The following is an 18,215-nucleotide window of genomic DNA, read 5'->3' as shown; positions in this document are numbered from 1 at the left end:
CAGGTCATGATCCCAGGGTCCTGGGATCGAGCCCCACATCGGGTTCTCTGCTCAGCAGGGAGCCTGCTTCCTCCTCTCTCTCTGCCTCTCTGATATCTGTCTGTCAAGTAAATAAAAACTTAAAAAAAAAAAAAAAAAAAAGAATGCAGTAGATAGGCCTGGAAGACAGGAAAGCAAATGTCAACTGGCAGAGGAACACAGGGTGTTCAGGGAGCCAGGAGGAACCAAAAGACTCCAAAGAAGGACATCTGAACTGATACCTGAAGTTGAGATGTTAAATAAATGAAGGGGATAGTGATATATTACAGGCAGGAGACAGACAGGAGGTGGCTCCAGGGTGAGAGAGTGCACATATGGAAGCCTAGTAGAAAGAGAGCAGAACAGAATGGGGAACCCAAAGATGGTCACCAGAGTTAGGAGTGATAAAAAAAAGTCTGGGTCAGATCACGCAGTGAGTTATGAGCGAAGAAACGTCCACATCCTGTAGACCGTAGGAACCCCTGGGAGAAATGAACGCAGAGGAAGGACAGAGAATCTATTGGGTCTGGAATCCATGAACCAGTATTTTCACTGTGCCTCAGGATAACCAGCCCTGGCTGGGAACATTGTGTTCTGTTCTTGGGACATTGACAAATGATAAGCTGAAGAGGAGGAACTGGGTACCAATAGTTCCAGAAAGTGATATTCTGGGAACCAAGAGGAAAATCTCTGCTTTCAGATGGCTATTAGAGCCAGCAGGCTGCAACCACAGGGTGGAAAATTTCAGGAAGGCAGATTTCTACCTCCCATCAGAAAACCTTTCCAAGGACCGCAGCTACTACAGAAGGATGACCCCAGTAACATTCCAGCTGCTGCTCCCCAACTCGTCTTTCAGACTTTATGGACTGCTAATAATTCAATATTCGGTTTCAGATCCGAAAGAAAGGACTGCATTTGCAGGGTGACATTTCCATGGCATCATGCTAGGTGCTGCTCTCTGGGGCATCCCTTGCCAGCAAGGGATAGTGGAGTAGACACAGCTGGGCTTCTGGGAACACAGAGTTTTCAGTCTGGAGCCTCAGAGAAAAATCTAAGAGAGATGAATTCTCAGCTGAGGCTTAAAATTGGGAGAATTTGCAGAAAAAAGCTGGACTGGGCTTCCCAGGCAGAGGAGACGGCTTGAGCAGAGGAGCAGAGGGAGGAAGCAACAAGGATTGGCAGAGGAGCTGCAAGCAGTTTGGGGAGGGGGTGGCCTGCAATAAGGCTGCACAGGAGAGTTCTTGAGCTTTGCCAGTATTAAACGGGTCACAGGAAATAAAGTGCTAGAGCAGGAGTGGGATAGAGTAAAACAAACTGAGTACAGAGCTCCACTGTGCTCTGGGAGAGACACGGCCCACGTTTTTGCAGTTAACAATATAAAGCGAGGGTGGAGACCATGGTCTAACCACGGAGGAGACCATTAGATGCCCCGTGACCCACTGTATTCATTTGGCAAGTACCTCTCTGGGCCCACACCTCCCCCTGCCCCACCTTCAATGGGCTCTAAGCGCGTGCAGCGTAAAGGACAAGACGAGGTAAGAGTCCGTAGGCGGGGACTCCGGAGGCGTGGCGTAGCTGGGGAAATAGTTTTCTTGGCCGAGTCTTAACCAGTAAGAACTCGGACAAGGGGGCAGGGGCGGGAGGGAGGCAAGAGCTTTGAACACCGGTTACGCATGCGCATCGAAGGCGGTCGGCATCCTGCGCATGCGTGAACGGACCCGGCAGGCTGCCAACTGCGCAGGCGCTCATGGTTGGCGGGACTTTCAGAAGCCGCGGCGGCCTTGGGGTCGCAGATAGCTGTCAGCGCTCCAAGCCCGAGAGGAGCGGCTGCGGTGGTACAGGATGTCGAAGCTCGACCCTTGACCGCGAAGAGTGATTTGCATGCTCGTATCTCCGGGACGGAGTTTGCGGGCTGGCCCGGCGTCATCCGGAAGTCGCAGACCTCTCCGTGGACGCTGTTTGGCTTATCCCAGTAGCGGCTTCTTGGCATCAGACCTCTCCGCCCAGCCCAGACCGGTCGCCGCCCCCAGACAGAGGGGACCGAGGGATTCAGGGCGTTGCGGCCTCCTCTAGGTGAGAGGAATCCCAAAGGCGGGCTGCGCTTCTCTCTTGGGGCCTGTGCAGAACGGTGTTTGAAGGCTGGGGGTGGGTCACAGGCCTGGGTTCGAATTCCACCTGCGCCCCCGCACCCCGGGATTGGTCCTAGTGGCCCTTTGAACCTCAGTTCCCCGATCTGTACGGAGAAATAATGATAGTATTTCCAGAGCTGTGGAAAGGATTCTGTGGGATAATGAGATAATGATGCAAATAAAACGCCTGCGTACATATATACACAGATCGTGGCATATAGTAAGCGCTTACCAAGCAGCTTAACAAATGACCTTTCTTGTTATTATCCAAGCTTGAATCTGTAATACAGCCCTGATTGTGGGGATCTAGATCCTTGACCTCCCCACCCTTGTTCTGTAACTTTTCCCGTTCTGTCCCTCCCTATATATTCATTTCTCTTTAATTAGAGTCCCTCCCCCTCAAACAGATTTCTGCTGGGAGGGAGGGGTAAGCCTTGAATATGCAGAGATGCCTCTGTCATGTCCTTCCTTGCTTTCTTCCAGTCAGTTGTCTGTGACAGCCACTAGGAATAGAAATACAGTCTGGCTGGGGAGACACACCTAAACACACTTTACAATGCTAGGAAAACTAAGAGGTGGAACAACCAACTTTGTCTAGAGAAGTGGCTGGAAAGCTTCGCATTTAGGCTAGGTTGCGAAGGCTGAATAAGTCTTACAGGCAGGGTGTGTGTAGAGATTCAAGAGTGGTGCAGGGAATGGGGGTGACGAGAGAACCGGGATGGGTAGGTTAGGACTAGTTAATGAAAGGTGTCGAATATACTGGAAGAATCTCTGCTGCTGTCTAAAGAAAGGATTGGAGAGGAGAAGGAAGTACTGGATGTTGGAAAACTAGTGGAAAGGCTGTAAGATTATTCTGGGGAGGGGGAGGCAGATGGTAGAAGTTCTGAGATCTGGATTAAACTGAGAACTGGAAGTGGAGAGACTGTTGGAGGTAGGATGGACAGTACTTTGGATGTAGAGATTCTACATAAGAAGGATGATGTGATTTTTCTAGTTTGGAAGACCGTGTAGATCATAATGCCATCTAGGATATGAAGGACTAGTTAAATAATTGGGAAATAAAGGAGGGTGTGTGTTAAGCATACATGAGTATTTCTGACGATGACTTCTGTAGAGATTCAGGTGATGATGGTCTGATAGTCTCTGGAGGAGGTAGATGCGGTGGGACTAGGCTGGGCCTTGTCAGATAGGTAGTATTTCATGGGGCAGAGATGAGCAGGTTGAAAAGGCTGGACAACACAAAGTCTCTTTTGGGGTAGTAAAGCCCCAGCGAGACTGAGGCTGAAATGTGAGGAACAGATCACCTTGTTTTCCTATTTTCAGGGTTCTTCATCCAGGATGACTACAGTAATTAGATCGGAGACCACAGAAGGTAAGTACTGTAGTAAAATGGAGGCCCTCTGGCCTTGGGTTCAGCTTTCTGAGCTATTCACAAATGCTTTCTTGGCTCCTGGTGGATTTGGAATTCCGTATTCACATGTTTACAGAGATGCTTTCTCACTGCTTCCATGATCTGGGGCATACATTTTCTTTTTCCACCTTTTTGCTCAGATGCATTGTTGTGGTGGGTTTGATTTTGTATTCTGACTTTCTCATAACAAGTTCTAGAAGAGGAACCAGTGACATCTAAGACTCATGGTCATCCACTGGAATCGGATCCCATCCCTACGGAAGTGTGTAGCAAATCACCTGCCTCCCTGGAGATGACTCAAGGCGTTTCAGAGGAAAGAATTCACCTTGGCTGTAACCCTAAAATGAGGGGAAGTTGTGATCTTGGCCAGGAGGAAGGACTTCAGTCCAGGTCCCTTCATTTGTCCCCCCAAGAACAATCTCCCGATCGTCAAGACAAAAGTCAATCTTGGCGGCGAGCAAGTATGAAGGAAATGAGCCGGCGGAAGTCACTGCCTGCCTTTCATCAGGGCATCACAGGTGGGATGCTGTGTATGTAAGACAGGAGTTCCAGCTCAGATAAGAGGCAGTGAGGTATGGCAGAAAGAATGGAGGATTGACTTGGCTCTGCTACTTGTTTTGTGACTGAGCAAATCACGTCACCCCTGTCAACCTCAGTTTCCTTATCTGTAAGAGAGATCCTGAGTACTAATGTCAAACACCTATTAAGTGTTCCATATGATTGCTATCCATGTTAGCAGCTGCCTGTTGTAACCTCCACCATGATCAGAAATTCTAGTTTATAACTGTTCAACACTCACCTCTGCTAGGAGGAGAGGCATTAAAGATTTCTTCTTATGGGTTTCTGTTATTTGCTAAAGTGAAACAGAGGTGGGTGGGTTGCTACCTGATTATAGGCTTTATGACTGAAAATATTTCAGAGGGAGGATGCATGTAAAAATATCTTGGTGAAAGCTAAGTTTTTAAACATGCCATATTTGAATGTGATTTGTGTGAATTTACAATAATAATTACATCTCAGTAAGCATTGAAGTACAAGATTGAATGTGGAAAGTCCAGCACATTTCAGGAAGAGCTTACTAGTTGTATAACCTTGAGCAGATTACTTAAGCTCCTTTGCCTTACAGTCCTTATCAGGAAATGGGATGAAATGATACTTATTTTACAGATTTGTGTGAGAATTAAATGAATTGATAGATAACACAGTTCTTGGCTTATAGTAAGTAAATAACAGCAATGTTAAGGTATTGTGGTTATTTTAAAGATATTAGCTCATTTCCAGATGGCCTGATGTCTAGAAGGAAATCTGGCTAAAAATAGCCATTTAGCATATTGCTGCCACAATTGTGCTCATGCACTTCACTCTGTAGGTGTGCCAAGAAAATAGCAGCAGTTTCCTAAGATTAGCCCTATCTTTATCTCTATTCTAGGGCTTGTGGACCTAAAATTCTGAATAGAAGAAAATCACTGATGTAATAAAATTGGTTATCTCCTCGTTATGCTTGGCCATTTGCCAGATTTCTTTGGTTATAGGCAGAAGGTATCCTGTTTTTCTGTACTAACAGCAATGAGAAATAATTAGGAGGCAAAAGAACTAGAAACACAGCCAGCTGAAGCTGGAGGACAAAAATACAGTATCTCAAATTTTCTTTGCTATATAATAATTGATGTTTTTAGAGGGACATAATTGAAAAAGGGAAAAAAAAACAGTATCTACATTTATAGTCATTTGAGGATTCAGTGGCATAATTATGTAAAATTCCCCACAAATTCAGGGGGACTTACCATGTGACCTTGGACAAATTACCTATCATCCAGCCTTTGTGCCTCAGTGTCCTACTTTGTAAAATGGAATTAATAAGCTACTTGCCTTTGGTTTTAATGAGGTGTGCATAACATTTAATGAAATGCTTTTTTATTTATAGCAGGTATTCAACAAATTGCTATTAATGTTATTATAAGGTCATTACAGAGAAGCAACATGGCTCTTAGTGGGAAAATACACTTTTTTTGGTGGCAGACTTGGGATTGAATTCTTTTTTTTTTTTTTTTTAAAGATTTTTTATTTATTTGTCAGAGAGAGAGACAGCAAGCACAGGCAGACAGAGTGGCAGGCAGAGTCAGAGGGAGAAGCAGGCTCCCCGCAGAGCAAGGATCCCGACGTGGGACTCGATCCCAGGACGCCGGGATCACAACCTGAGCCGAAGGCAGCTGCTTAACCAACTGAGCCACCCAGGCGTCCCTTGGGATTGAATTCTGGCTCCACCTATATCTGGCCTCCAGCTTCAGTTTTCCCATCTGTAAAATGGAGCTTGTAATTTACAAGACAGTGTATTTAAAGCACACTGGAGTAGCACCTGGCTGACTTACTCCATAGAGCATGTGACTTTTTAGTAAGATTTTATTTATTTATTTCAAAGAGAGAGAGACAGAAACAGAGCATGAGCTGGGGTGGGGAGGAAGAGGGAGAAGCAGACCCTCCGCTGGACAGGGTGCCCTACGTGGGGCTCCATCCCAGGACCCTGAGATCCTGACCTGAGCCGAAAGCAGATGTTTAACTGACTGAGCCACCCAGGGCGCCCCAAGCATGCAACTCTTGATCTCAGGGTCCTAAGCTCAAGCCCCACCTTGGGCATGGAACCTACTCAAAAAACAAACAAACAAACAAACAAAAAACCCTGCAGTGCCTGTCATAAAGATACTCAAATGTTCCCACCTCCTTTCCTTAAATGCTGAAAATAAAACATCAAAAACAAGTTAAGTGATTTTTTTTAAAGTTACATTATTTTTATTATTTTTTTAAGGACTTAATTATTTATTTGAAAGAGAGAGCTCACGTGTAAGCCTCAGCAGGGGCAGAGGCAGAGAAACTCAAGCGAACTTTCAGCTGAGTGGGAAGAGGGTTGCAGGGCTTGATCTCACTACTCTGAGATCCTGACCTAAGCCAAAATCAAGAGCTGAACACTCAAAACGACTGAGCCATCCAAGCACCCCCAAACAGACAAGATTTTAATGTAATCCATAAAAGGTTCATAATAACTTTTTAAAGTTAGTACATTAAACTGATAAATTTCATTTTTTGGTGATTCAAAAAAAATTAGATAAACTTTTTATGAGTTCTCCTTTTAAGTAGAAAATGCTGCCTAGGAATTCTTGCCTGAAGTTAGACCCCATCAAGAGGGAGGGCAATTTTTAGTTTTTTTTACTTTATTGTATTAGTATCTAGCTCCTTACATGTGGTGATATTTTATGTTAGAGCTCAGCAGATCCATCAGTGGCAACTTAACAGAAAGCAAACGGCTGGTCGCTCTCCTGCTTTCCAGTTTCCAGGTAAGATTCTTGGGATTGAGAAATGCTTTCTTTTTCTATTCCTTTCTCTTTTTCTTTTTCCTTTTTTAAACTGTTGCTGTGACAGCTCCAAAGAGAGATCAGTATTGTGTGATATATCAATTAAGATTAAAAGAAGTTTCTTTCTAGGTGGGATTAATTTAAAAGCCACATTTAATCCCAGCAGCAGCTGATTTTTCTCTCTGGACTAGGCCTTCTACCAGTCCCACTGGTGCTTTTGCTGCTGCTAACTGAGCACCTGAGAGTCAGAGATGTCCTCAGTCTAGTATGTTTTGCCCATTGGCAGCAAATGATGGGAATTTAAAGTGGGTGAAAGTCAGTATCTAAGTTAAAGCAGACATTTGAGGTCTGACTATCTACTGATTGGGAATTATATGGCTAACTGGCAATTACAGCAGTTTAGAGAAGTCATTTGTGTTACTTAAATGACCATGTTTCTCTGAAACAAAAATCAGAATGTATAGCCTGAGCAAGGAGGTTTTTCCTGATCTACTTATTTGTTTATATGAAAACTCTTAGGTATAAAAATTAAATCATGTTTACTTTGACATTGATGAAACATCATGAAATTATGTGAACTCAAGACTGGCCTGGAAAATCATGGTGGTTGTACTGAAAATGCTTTCCTTTATTTAGTTCTCTGTTGGGAAACTTGAACCTTTCCTAAAGGACACTGAGGGCTTCAGTCTTGAAAGTTTTAGAGCCAAAGGTAAGTTGCTAAGAATAGGTGAGCAAGCTTTGGCCTTTGACTTTACCTTCAGTTGAAGCCCCACTTTGAGGACTGCCATTTATAGGAGCTGCTGGCTTACAAAACCAGCCCCCCCCCCATATCTTAGAATTGTGTTTAAAGAAGTAAGAATATATACTTATGACATTCAGAAAGTAGAAAAGTGAAAAGTAAGCCTGCCTCCCACCCCAAGCCAGTCCAACTCCTCTCTGCCGATTCCACCACAGCCACCAGCTTCCTGTGGATTACTATAGAAGTCTTACTGCATTTCCAACATTTTTACATGCATACCAAATGAACATATACTCTCTGTACTGTTCTTTACCATATCTTTTTTAAAAGATTTATTAATTAATTTTATTTTTTTTATTCTTTTTTTTTAAGATTTTATTTATTTATTAGACAGAAATCACAAGTAGTGAGAGAGGCAGGCAGAGAGAAAGGGGAAGCAGGCTCACTGCTGAGCAGAGAGCCTGATGTGGGGCTCGATCCCAGGACCCTGAGATCATGACCTGAGCCGAGGCAAAGGCTTAACCCACTGAGCCACCCAGGCGCCTTATTTATTAATTTTAGAGAGGGTAGGGGGGGGGGGTTGGGGGAGGGGCAAAGGATGAGGGAGAGAGAAACTCAAGCAGACTCCGTGCTGAGTGGGGAACCTGATGCGGGTCTCCATCTCATCACTGTGAGATCATGACCTGAGCTGAAGCCAAGAGTCAGACGTTCAGCTGACTGTGCCACGCAGGCGCCCCTTGTTTTATTTATTTATTTTATTTATTTGATTGTTTGAGAGAGTGAGCAAGAGAGGAGCATGAGCGGTAGTTAGAGGCAGAGGGAAGTGGAGAAGCAAAATCTCCTGCTGAGCAGGGAGCCTGATGTGGGGCTCAATCCCAGGACCCCGGGATCATGACCTGAGGCCAGGGGCAGATGCTTAACTAACTGAGCCACCCAGGCACTTCTTGTCTTTTTTTTTTTTTTAAGCCAATTTGTCTTGCACATGTTCCATATTGCACATATAGAACTGTCTTGAGACATTTTAGTAGCCATATGATATTTCATTTTATAAATGTTCCATATGTGATTTAACCAGTTCTTTCCTGATGGGCTTTTAGGGTTGTTTCCAGTATTTTGCTATTATAATAAATAGGGTAGTGAATGCCTTTTTACACAAGCCTTTTGTCATATACACAAGTAAAAATAAGATAAATTTCTAGAATTTGAATTACATAGATCAAGTGAAATGTGAGAAATTACCAGATTGCTTTCCAGAAAGTTGTATCAGTGGTGCCTGGGTGGCTCAGTGGGTTAAGCCTCTGCCTTCGGCTCAGGTCATGATCTCAGGGTCCTGGGATTGAGCCCTGCATCGGGCTCTCTGCTCAGCAGGCCTGCTTTGCCCTCTCTCTCTGCCTGCCTCTCTACCTACTTGTGATCTCTCTCTGTTAAATAAATAAATAAAATCTTTAAAAAAAGGTCGTATCAGTTTATTCTCTTACCAGCAATATATGCAAGTACCTTTTTCATGCTCACAACAGTTTTAGCAAACAATTCAAATTTTTTACTGTTTGATTGGTGATAAAAAGTGTTTTCCAGTTTTAATCTGTTCCATTTTCTTTTCTTTTCTTTTTTTTTTTTTTTAAGATTTTATTTATTTATTTGACAGAGATTACAAGTAGGCAGAGAGGCAGTCAGGGAGAGAGGAAGAAGCAGGTTCCCCGCTGAGCAGAGAGCCCGATGTGGGGCTCGATCTCAGGACCCCGAGACCACGACCTGAGCGGAAGGGAGAGGCTTTAACCCACTTGGCCACCCAGGCGCCCATCCATTTTCTTTCAAAGGGGATAAGCACTTTTTCATATTTTTAGAACCACTTGTACTTCATTTTCTGTGTATGTTTGTATCCTTTGTTCATTTTTTTAAAAAGATTTTATTTGTTTATTTAACAGAGAGATACACAGGGAGAGAAAGAACACAAGCAGGGGGAGAGGGAGAAACAGGTTTCCAACAGAGCAAGAAGCCTGATGCGGAGCTTGATCCCAGGACCCTGGGGTCATGACCCGAACCAAAGGCAGACGCTTAACGACTGAGCCACCCAGGCACCCCTGTTCTTTTTTTTTTTTTTTTAATCCAAAATGTGTTGATTGGGATGGTTTTCCCCTCATCTTGATTCAGGATGCTTTTAGCCCTGCTTCTGTCTGAAGGACATCCTTCTTTTAAGCCTTGCTTTTCCTCCCATAGGCTGGCAAAGGACAGTGGCGCAGCCAACACACAAAACTACTGTTTTTGCATGGCTAAAAACGGTGTGATTTTGTAGCATCCTGGGCACTTCACACCCATGAAGTAGGAGTTAGGGCTCTGTGCCAGGCACTTCTTGTGCTTCCTTTTCTCTTCCGGGATGGGTGGAGGAGGTTCTTGGAGAGGGGATGTTCTTGTGGGGAGGTCGGCACTGCTGGAAAGACTCCTTTTCTCATTTTTGAAAATTGGGATGTTGGCTTTTTTTTACATCAGTTTGTAGGAACTCTTTATACATTAGGGAAATTAGCTGTTCCTCTGTGATATAAATTACAAATATTCTTAGGAGTCCATTTCTAACTTTCTAGGAGGTAGCTTTTACAGTGTAACTATGTAATCATCCAGGGTCAGAAATATTCAGTGTTACCCACTTAAAAGACTTGGAAAATAGGGATGTCTGGGTGGCTCAGTGGGTTAAGCGTCTGCCTTTGGCTCAGGTCATGATCTTCAGGTCCTGGGATCGAGCCCCACATCAGGCTCCCTGCTCAGTGGGAAGTCTGCTCCCCTCCCCCCCGTCTGCCTCTCCACCTACTTGTGATCTCTGTCAAATAAATAAATAAAAGCTTAAAAAAAAAAAAAGACATAGAAATATATGAAATCAGACTGTTGTTTATCTCGGTGTTAGACCATCACCATAATTAAAGTAGATAGGATAGCTCTTCAACATCTGCTTTCCCCTCTGCATTTCTCACCTGAGTGCAATTGCAGATCCTTCCAAGTCAAAGCAGAGACCTGTTTTTACCTTATGCCCATAATTCTTTATTCTCCTTTAACATTTTTCATTACGCCCCTGCCTATTGCCTGATTTCTGTAATATGTTCTCTCTTTCAGTGCCAGCAGTTGAAATTTCTTGAGTTAAATGTCAGTACATGTATAACTTGTAACTAGTTTTCACCAGTCAAGTATAAAAAACACTATCATAAATGTCATAAAGAGGAGTTGTCTTCCATTTTATCTATACCTACTCAAGTAAAAAGATAAATCTTTCTGCATATTTATACTACTACTTTGAATGGGTAAGAGGACCAGAATGTAACAGGGGACCCTAGAGCTGAGACCACCTTGAGTATATGTTGTCAGCAGCTTGCTGTGTAAATTCATACTCTTTTTATTTTATGTTTTTTCCCCCCTCTAGCATCTTCTCTTTCTGAGGAATTGAAACATTTTGCAGAGAGCCTGGAAAGTAATGGAACTCTACAAAAATGTTTTGAAGATTCAGAAAGGTATGTGCATTTCCCCTTCTGTCCCAAATTATAACTTAATTACGACTTTTCATTATAATTTGTTGTTTATTCACTCAAACATTATCCAGCATCTTCTACACACCAGGCTCTTCTAGATGCTAGAGATAAAATGATAAGTCAAGCAAGGTCTTTCTTATATGTTTTAACAGGAGAGACAAACAGATACATAGAAAATAAGGATTTCAGTTAGTGATGATCTAAGAAGTTAGTAACTGTGGTAGTGACTTGATAGAGTGGACAACTCTAGTTAGTGTTCAGAGAAAATCTGTAAGACCCAAGTGGTGGGAAGGAACCAGCCATGGAAAGATGAGAGGAAAAGCATTGTTCAAATCTTTGCTGGAAATGCAAGTTGGTGATAAACTTATGTTCTTCAGATATTGGCAAGGAAGAATATTAGAAGTTTTTAAATCTCAGTCTCAAACTGGTAGTTCCTCAATGGGGGCAGGGCCTAACTCTCTAGTTCCTGCCTTGCAACAAATCATGTCACTTGGGCCTACCTTATAAAACTTTTTAGTTTTATTTATAATGGCAAATATTTCACAAATGTCTGCTTTCCCACAGATTGTTAGAATTACAATTGCTATCCAGGAAATGAAAAATATGTTGGCTCGACATAGTATCTCTTTTAATGCAGTGTATTTTAGCTACCAGCTGCTGCATCTCATCCAAAGATAATAGAGGCTGTGTGTCACAGGCCTTGGTAGAGAAAAATGGAAAGTGGAACAACTAACTTGTTTTTACCAGGTAGAGTACCAAGTACATCTGCAGAATATTGGCATTTTCAGTGCCTGCTTCTTTTCTGTTAGCATTAGTCAACCAACTGAGCTGAGCCATTGGTGTAAGTAAACATAATCCCTCTCCACTGATAGCATCATTTTGAGTGGGAAGAAAATATGGTCATATACAAAAGTATTGTTGGGCCTTAAAAGATGACTCCAAAAATGATGTGAACAAGGGCACCTGGACAGCTCAGTCAGTTGAGCATCCAGCTCTTGGATTCCACTCAGGACCTGATCTCATGACTTGTGAAATCAAGCCCTGAGTTGGGCTCCATCCTCAGAGGGAGTCTGCTTGGATATTCTCTCTGTCCCTTCCTCTGCTCACGCTTTTTTCTCACTTTCTCTCAAATAAATAAATCTTTAAAAAAAAAGAAAAATGGTGTGATTTTTGGAGGTGGGAAATTCCAGATGTTTGAGTTTCAGGCTGAGTGAGATTATATGGGGTAGAATAGGTAGAAGAGAAAGGCAACAATTAGTATCAAAATTAATGAGCTCGTTGGAGCCCAAACAGGCTCAAGTGCCAGGTTAAAGAGTTTTGACTTATTTTGAATGCAGTCAAGAGTTACAGAGTTTTTTAGGCAAGGAAAATAAAATTAAGGAATATTTTAGGGAAAGATAATCTGGCTAAAGGTGAATTGGAATCAATGAGAGAAATAGAAAATAAAGAGACCACCGAGAAAACTGTTACCTAGTGCAAAAATGAGATAGAGGCCAAGAATAAATGTTTGTTGAAAGATGAATTCTGAACATTTTATACTGCCATCAAAATTATGTAAGGCATCTTATTAAAGCAAGTGCCCTTGAAACATTTATGTTGACCTTACAATCCTATCTGTATTCCAGAAAAGCATCAGATTTGTCTCTGGAAACATCAGTGGCTGAGATGAAGGAATACATAACAAAGTAAGTGAAAATGAGTGATGCTTTGTTGGAAAATCTAAATTTATCTGGGAAAATAACTAGGTCTGGAAAAAATGAATAGTAAATATCCCATTCAGAGTCTCAATATTAGTGTGTCAACACTAGAATTTAGAAAGCTACATATTGGGATCTTGTGGGCTCTACTCATTGCCAGTTTCATACAGTGGACTTGAGGGAATAAGGATGTTAATTTGATTTTAAGAACTCATGTTTGATTTGATTAGATTAATATCCTCTGAATTAGTTGAGCTTTTTAATCCTTGAATGACCTTTTTACTCACATCTTAGAGCCAGAGTAGACACCTAATGTACTTATTGATGCCCTGAATAAGTCCAAATGAGATGATTGAAAAGTAACTGATATTGTTTTCTTGATTCTATAGATTTTCTTTAGAACGTCAGTCTTGGGATCAGCTCTTACAGCACTACCAGAAGGAGGCTGAAGATACCATATCCAGGTTAGATTAATGATTGGAAATAGGAAGCTATCTTTTACCTTATGGAATTTGATTTTCTTTTTAAAGATTTTTAATTTACATATTTTGCAGACAGAGCAGTGAGAGGGAGAATATAAGCAGAGAGGGTGGGAGAGGGAGAAGCAGGCTTCCTGCAGAGCAGGGAGCTCGGCGCAGGGCTCTATCCCAGGACCCTGGGATCATGACCTGAGCCAAAGTCAGATGTCGAAGGACTGAGCCACCCAGATGCCCTGGAATTTGATTTGAATCAATTTCAATTCTCTTAGCATAAATTGAAAGATGAGTCCTTTCTCATAGGCCAAATAACTCATTAAAGCTCTATAAAATGTGTATTAACACTCTAGGACTATAAACGGAGAGTTGGGGGAAGGGGACGAAGAATGGGTGTCTCTGTTTTCAGTCAACAGAATTGCTTCTGTTCAGTGTCCTTGGCTGCTGTTCCATATCTTCGGGGCGACAGACTCATCTCTGCCCTGTACCAGGGCACCTAGGGTTGAGCTAAAATCTTGGTCATGGCACATCAGTTTACACGTGGCCTTCAAGCTGCAGGTATGGGAGAGAACCCTGGCCAGGTCCTTCGTAGAAGTGCAAAGACATGAAAGGGGGTGATGAGATAGGGTGTACAGGAGAGAGAGGATCTTTGGGTCCCAAAGACTTAAGAAAATGGGAAAGTGCTAGACTTAGATTTAGTTGGCCATGTAAGCCGGTGATTTTAAACTTATTTTTCCCCAACAGAATCTCAGCTGGAAACCCAAATATAATATGTTACCTAAAGCCTTAACTGCAAAAGTAGCAGCAGAGAGGTGCTTTCAGGAACATGGTCTGAAAATTTCCGCAGTCCGGGCACTGATGGTTATCAGTTACTTTATTTGCCCCTTACATGGTCCTCTTATGAAGTTAGGTTAAGTATAAGATGGCAGTTTCAGAATAAAAACTTTTGATGTGGCATAGTTTACTGGTTAAGAGGAATGCGTCTAGAAGCAGATTGTCTCTGTTCAAATACCAATTACTCCTTCATTTTGTGTTCTTGGGCAAGCTACTTTATCACTAAGCTTGGAGTTCCTCTTGAAAATGGGGATAATATTAGTATCTATCTCACTGGGTTATTATGAGTGTTAACAAAATGGAACGTGTTTAGCAGGGTCTGGCAGTCAGGAAATTGTAGGAGTGGTTGTTGTTAAAGAGTCCTCGGTTTTCATGAACTCTCCATATTCAGTTATTTCAGATAATTGAGGTGGCCCAGCACTTTTCTTAAGAAGAGATGATAGACATAGATTTCAGGAAAGCAAGTTTTGGCTTTACTATACCTCACATGTACTCCTTTTTGTAAATGGACCTTAACGTTAGGTGGAATGAACTGATGTGAAGGTTCTAGCATTTCCTGGAGTCCAGTGGTATAAGTATGTTAATACTGGCATAATCATTTCAGAACCCTCTTATTAATAAGATAGGCTACTCTGATAGTAGAGCGGAAGAATATTGGTTCTGGTTATTGGAGATTTTTTCCCCTAGGTTGTCTTACATATATTCCCCCCGAAAATGATTATAAAAACTCCTTGAGGGGTACATGGGTGGCTCAGTCTGTTAAGCTTCTGCCTTTGGCTCAGGTCATGATCTCAGGGTCCCGGGATTGAGCCCTGCTCAGTGGGGAGTCTGCTTCTCCTTCTCCCTCTCTCCTCTGTTTGTGCTCTCTCTCTCACATAAGTAAAAAAAAAAAAAAAAAAACAAAAAAAAACCTTTAAAATTCCTTGCGGGGTGCCTGGGTGGCTCAGTGGGTTAAGCCTCTACCTTAGGCTCAGATCATGATCTGAGGGTCCTGGGATCAAGCCCTGCGTCGGGCTCTCTGCTCGACAGGGAGCCTGCTCCCTGCCCCCCGACCCCCCCCCTCCGCCTCTCTGCCTACTTGTGATCTCTCTATATCAAATAAATAAAAATCTTTAAGAGAAAAAAAAAATTCCTTGCTCTTTTTTTTTTTTCCCCTCCAGAGGATCAGCTGAAAACAAAGTTACTGAAGTTGAAGTCGAACCTGCAACATATCTTGGATCTTCCCAGAGTGAAGTCCTTAATACAAAGCCTGACTACCAAAAGATATTGCAGAACCAGAACAAAGTCTTCGATTATATGGAGTTGGTGGTGAGTGGACTCATGTTAATTTGGTTATTTAGCTTTGCTATGTTGTCCTTGGAAATTTAAGAGACCTGGAGAATATATGTAATGAGATAAGTATATTCAGCTCTACCTTGGGGAAACATGGAGAAACAATAAAAAAAATAAATATGTGGTGATAAGAGCTAATAAAAGAGGGTAAAGGAGTTGGTGTACAGGAAGGGCGGCAAGTTTCTGTATAGAGCAGTTGATGGAGCCTTTTTTTTTTTTTTTTAAGATTTTATTTATTCATTTGACAGAGCACAAGCAAGGGGCAGCAGTAGGCAGAGGGAGAGGGAGAAGCAGGCTACCCCAGGGCAGGGAGCCCAACGCAAGGTTTGATCCCAAGACCCCAGGATCACAACCCAAGCTGAAGGCAGATCCTTAACTGACTGAGCCACCCAGGCACCCCTCTACAGTACCATTTTAACAGAGACTTGAAAGAAATGAGGAAGTGAGATATGAGGACATTTGGGAGAATATTATTGTATCACTCCCAAATATTGACAGGAAGCAGATGCACTTGATAAAGGCTAAGTGAAGGAGTGATATATAAAGTATGGGTATTGAGGAAATCACAAGGATTGGTGAAGTAACCTGGGACTCAGAGGCAGCTGAACTCTTACTAGCCCTGGGCCTGGAGGACGGAGGGGAGGAACAGTCACTGTGATACCAGAGGAAGAAAGCCCACTATATGTGGGCTGCTTTGAGAGAGCCATGACCTTCAGTTGAGAGAACTAACTCAAGACAACCCTTTCAGCAAGCCTGCATAAAAATACCCCGAATTCATTAAGTTCCCTCCCACTTGGGCTCCATCTTGGCTATACCTGCCCAGACACCCGAGGACAAGGAATCCTGTTTGAGTTTATGCATGGCAGCCTCCCAGAGCATAGAGCAGCATGGAGAAGTGCAGAGTGTGAATCTGGAGGAGCAAACACAATGTGTGGCACAAGCATTCCAGGTTAAAAAGATAGCAGAGGCAAAGCTCCTGAGTTGGAGCTTGCCTGTCCTTTTTTGAGGAACGTCAAGGACCCTTACAGCTCACAGCTGTCTTTCTTGTGCAGATGGACGAATTGCAAGGCTCAATGAAGCAGCTGCATGCTTTTATGGATGAAAGTACCCAGTGTCTCCAGAAGGTGTCAGTACAGCTCGGTGAGTGTGTGTCTTCTGGGGACTAGAGCTTGCACTATTTTATATATAATACCCCTTCAGATACAAACTGACCTCCAAAGCATATGGTCTCAGAGAATAAAGCCTGTATGAGAAGATTTCTTTTACTCCCCTCACAATAATTATTATGCTGTGGGTACTCAAAGTTAATGGGAAATTTCTAGTTGTGAATTCCACAATAACACAGTAGACTAAAAATGAAATCCCCACAACCCGTGTTGTTTTAGTAAATCTAAGCTTTTAAATACCCATTGCCATTTTCCTTTTCATTCTTCAAGGATTCACTAAGTGACACTGACATTACTTCCCTGTTGCTTTTCCTTGGCCTCCTCCAGCCCTAAATTATTTGCTATATATTCCTTCATTTTCTCATTACATTTTATTATGGTTGTGGTTGCAGCTGGCTTTCCTACCAGACTGCCATCTCCTTGAGGACAAAGACTTTCTTGTCACTGTAATGCCCTTCAGTGTCTGACACAGTGTCCATACAAGTTTTCAATAAATGTTATTTTTTTTTTTTTTTTAAAGATTTTTATTTATTTATTTGACAGAGAGAAATCACAAGTAGATGGAGAGGCAGGCAGAGAGGGAGGAGGAAGCAGACTCCCTGCTGAGCAGAGAGCCCAATATGGGACTCGATCCCAGGACCCTGAGATCATGACCTGTGCCGAAGGCAGCGGCTTAACCCACTGAGCCACCCAGGCGCCCCAATAAATGTTATTTTGAATTCAATTGAAATTTAATTCTGTCTTTCCTCTGCAGGGAAGAGAAGCACACAACAATTAGACCCTTCACCAGCTCGAAAACTCCTTAAGCTTCAGCTACGGAACCCACCTACCACACATTGCTCTAGGTCTTGTCAGTGACTTCATGTAGTTTTCCTGCACAAGGTGCTCCAGAGGAGAGAAATCGGAAGAGTGCCCGAGCACGTCGCAACTGCATGGCAGTCTGAGCTGGTGATAGCTGCCCTGTTGCCTTTGAGGATAATTGGCTGAATGTAGAGCCCTGCAGTTTGTTTTTTGTTGTTTTTGTTTTTTCAAAAAGTGACAGAATTTATGCATCTGTAAGAGTGTAGCATATATACTTTTTCCAAGAATGTGCACAATGCTTGCAACTTCTATAGTGGAATGACCTTGAGAACTAGTAGCCCATTCTTTTAAATATCCTTCCTGGTCAGCAATCTTCATCTTGTGAAGATGTTTTTTAGGTTTTGAAACAATCCAAGCCATTTAGGACCAGATCCAGGGAAACATTTTAGGGGTCAGGTTGGGTTCTGGTAGTAAAGGAATGGGACTGATTTTGTAGTATGGCCCTGAAGGTGATTTTTGGTAGAGGAATTTTGAGTGTTGTTTGCATCATGTGGATAAACATGTATCACTTTACATGATGTCCAAATTGAAGGAAATACATACTCATTCTCTATCCTGTTGTCTACAGTGTGTGTTAGGTTTTAATATTGAGTTGATATCCTAAATCCTGGGTTCATGGAAGGAAAGGCTAAGTACTGTTTTTCATTGTTCTATTTTTAATAATTTGCACTATAAAATTGCATATTATTAAATGTT

General features: G+C 42.5%; 1 protein-coding gene and 1 pseudogene across 2 annotated transcripts; one reads left to right on the top strand and one right to left on the bottom strand.

Annotated features, from left to right (window-relative positions):
• Positions 1-1,725: 1,725 nt before the first annotated feature.
• DSN1 (DSN1 component of MIS12 kinetochore complex) lies at positions 1,726-18,215 on the top strand. Of its 2 annotated transcripts, XM_059406959.1 has the most exons (11): positions 1,726-2,091; positions 3,471-3,519; positions 3,750-4,076; positions 6,814-6,887; positions 7,542-7,614; positions 11,051-11,138; positions 12,782-12,841; positions 13,243-13,317; positions 15,321-15,468; positions 16,545-16,632; positions 17,413-18,215. In XM_059406959.1, exons 2-11 carry the CDS (start codon positions 3,486-3,488, stop codon positions 17,514-17,516), a joined length of 1,071 nt encoding a protein of 356 aa, XP_059262942.1. In that variant the 5' UTR covers positions 1,726-2,091; positions 3,471-3,485; the 3' UTR covers positions 17,517-18,215. The 2 variants fall into 2 exon arrangements, with proteins under 2 accessions (XP_059262942.1, XP_059262943.1); XM_059406960.1 differs by lacking the exon at positions 3,750-4,076.
• LOC132022167 (small ribosomal subunit protein eS27-like) lies at positions 9,803-10,094 on the bottom strand (annotated as a pseudogene).

This window comes from Mustela nigripes, chromosome 7, assembly GCF_022355385.1.
Source record: "Mustela nigripes isolate SB6536 chromosome 7, MUSNIG.SB6536, whole genome shotgun sequence".
NCBI classification, from domain to species: Eukaryota; Metazoa; Chordata; class Mammalia; order Carnivora; family Mustelidae; genus Mustela; species Mustela nigripes.
The sequence above is the reverse complement of the archived record's forward strand: the minus strand, read 5'-3'. Positions and strand labels throughout refer to the sequence as shown.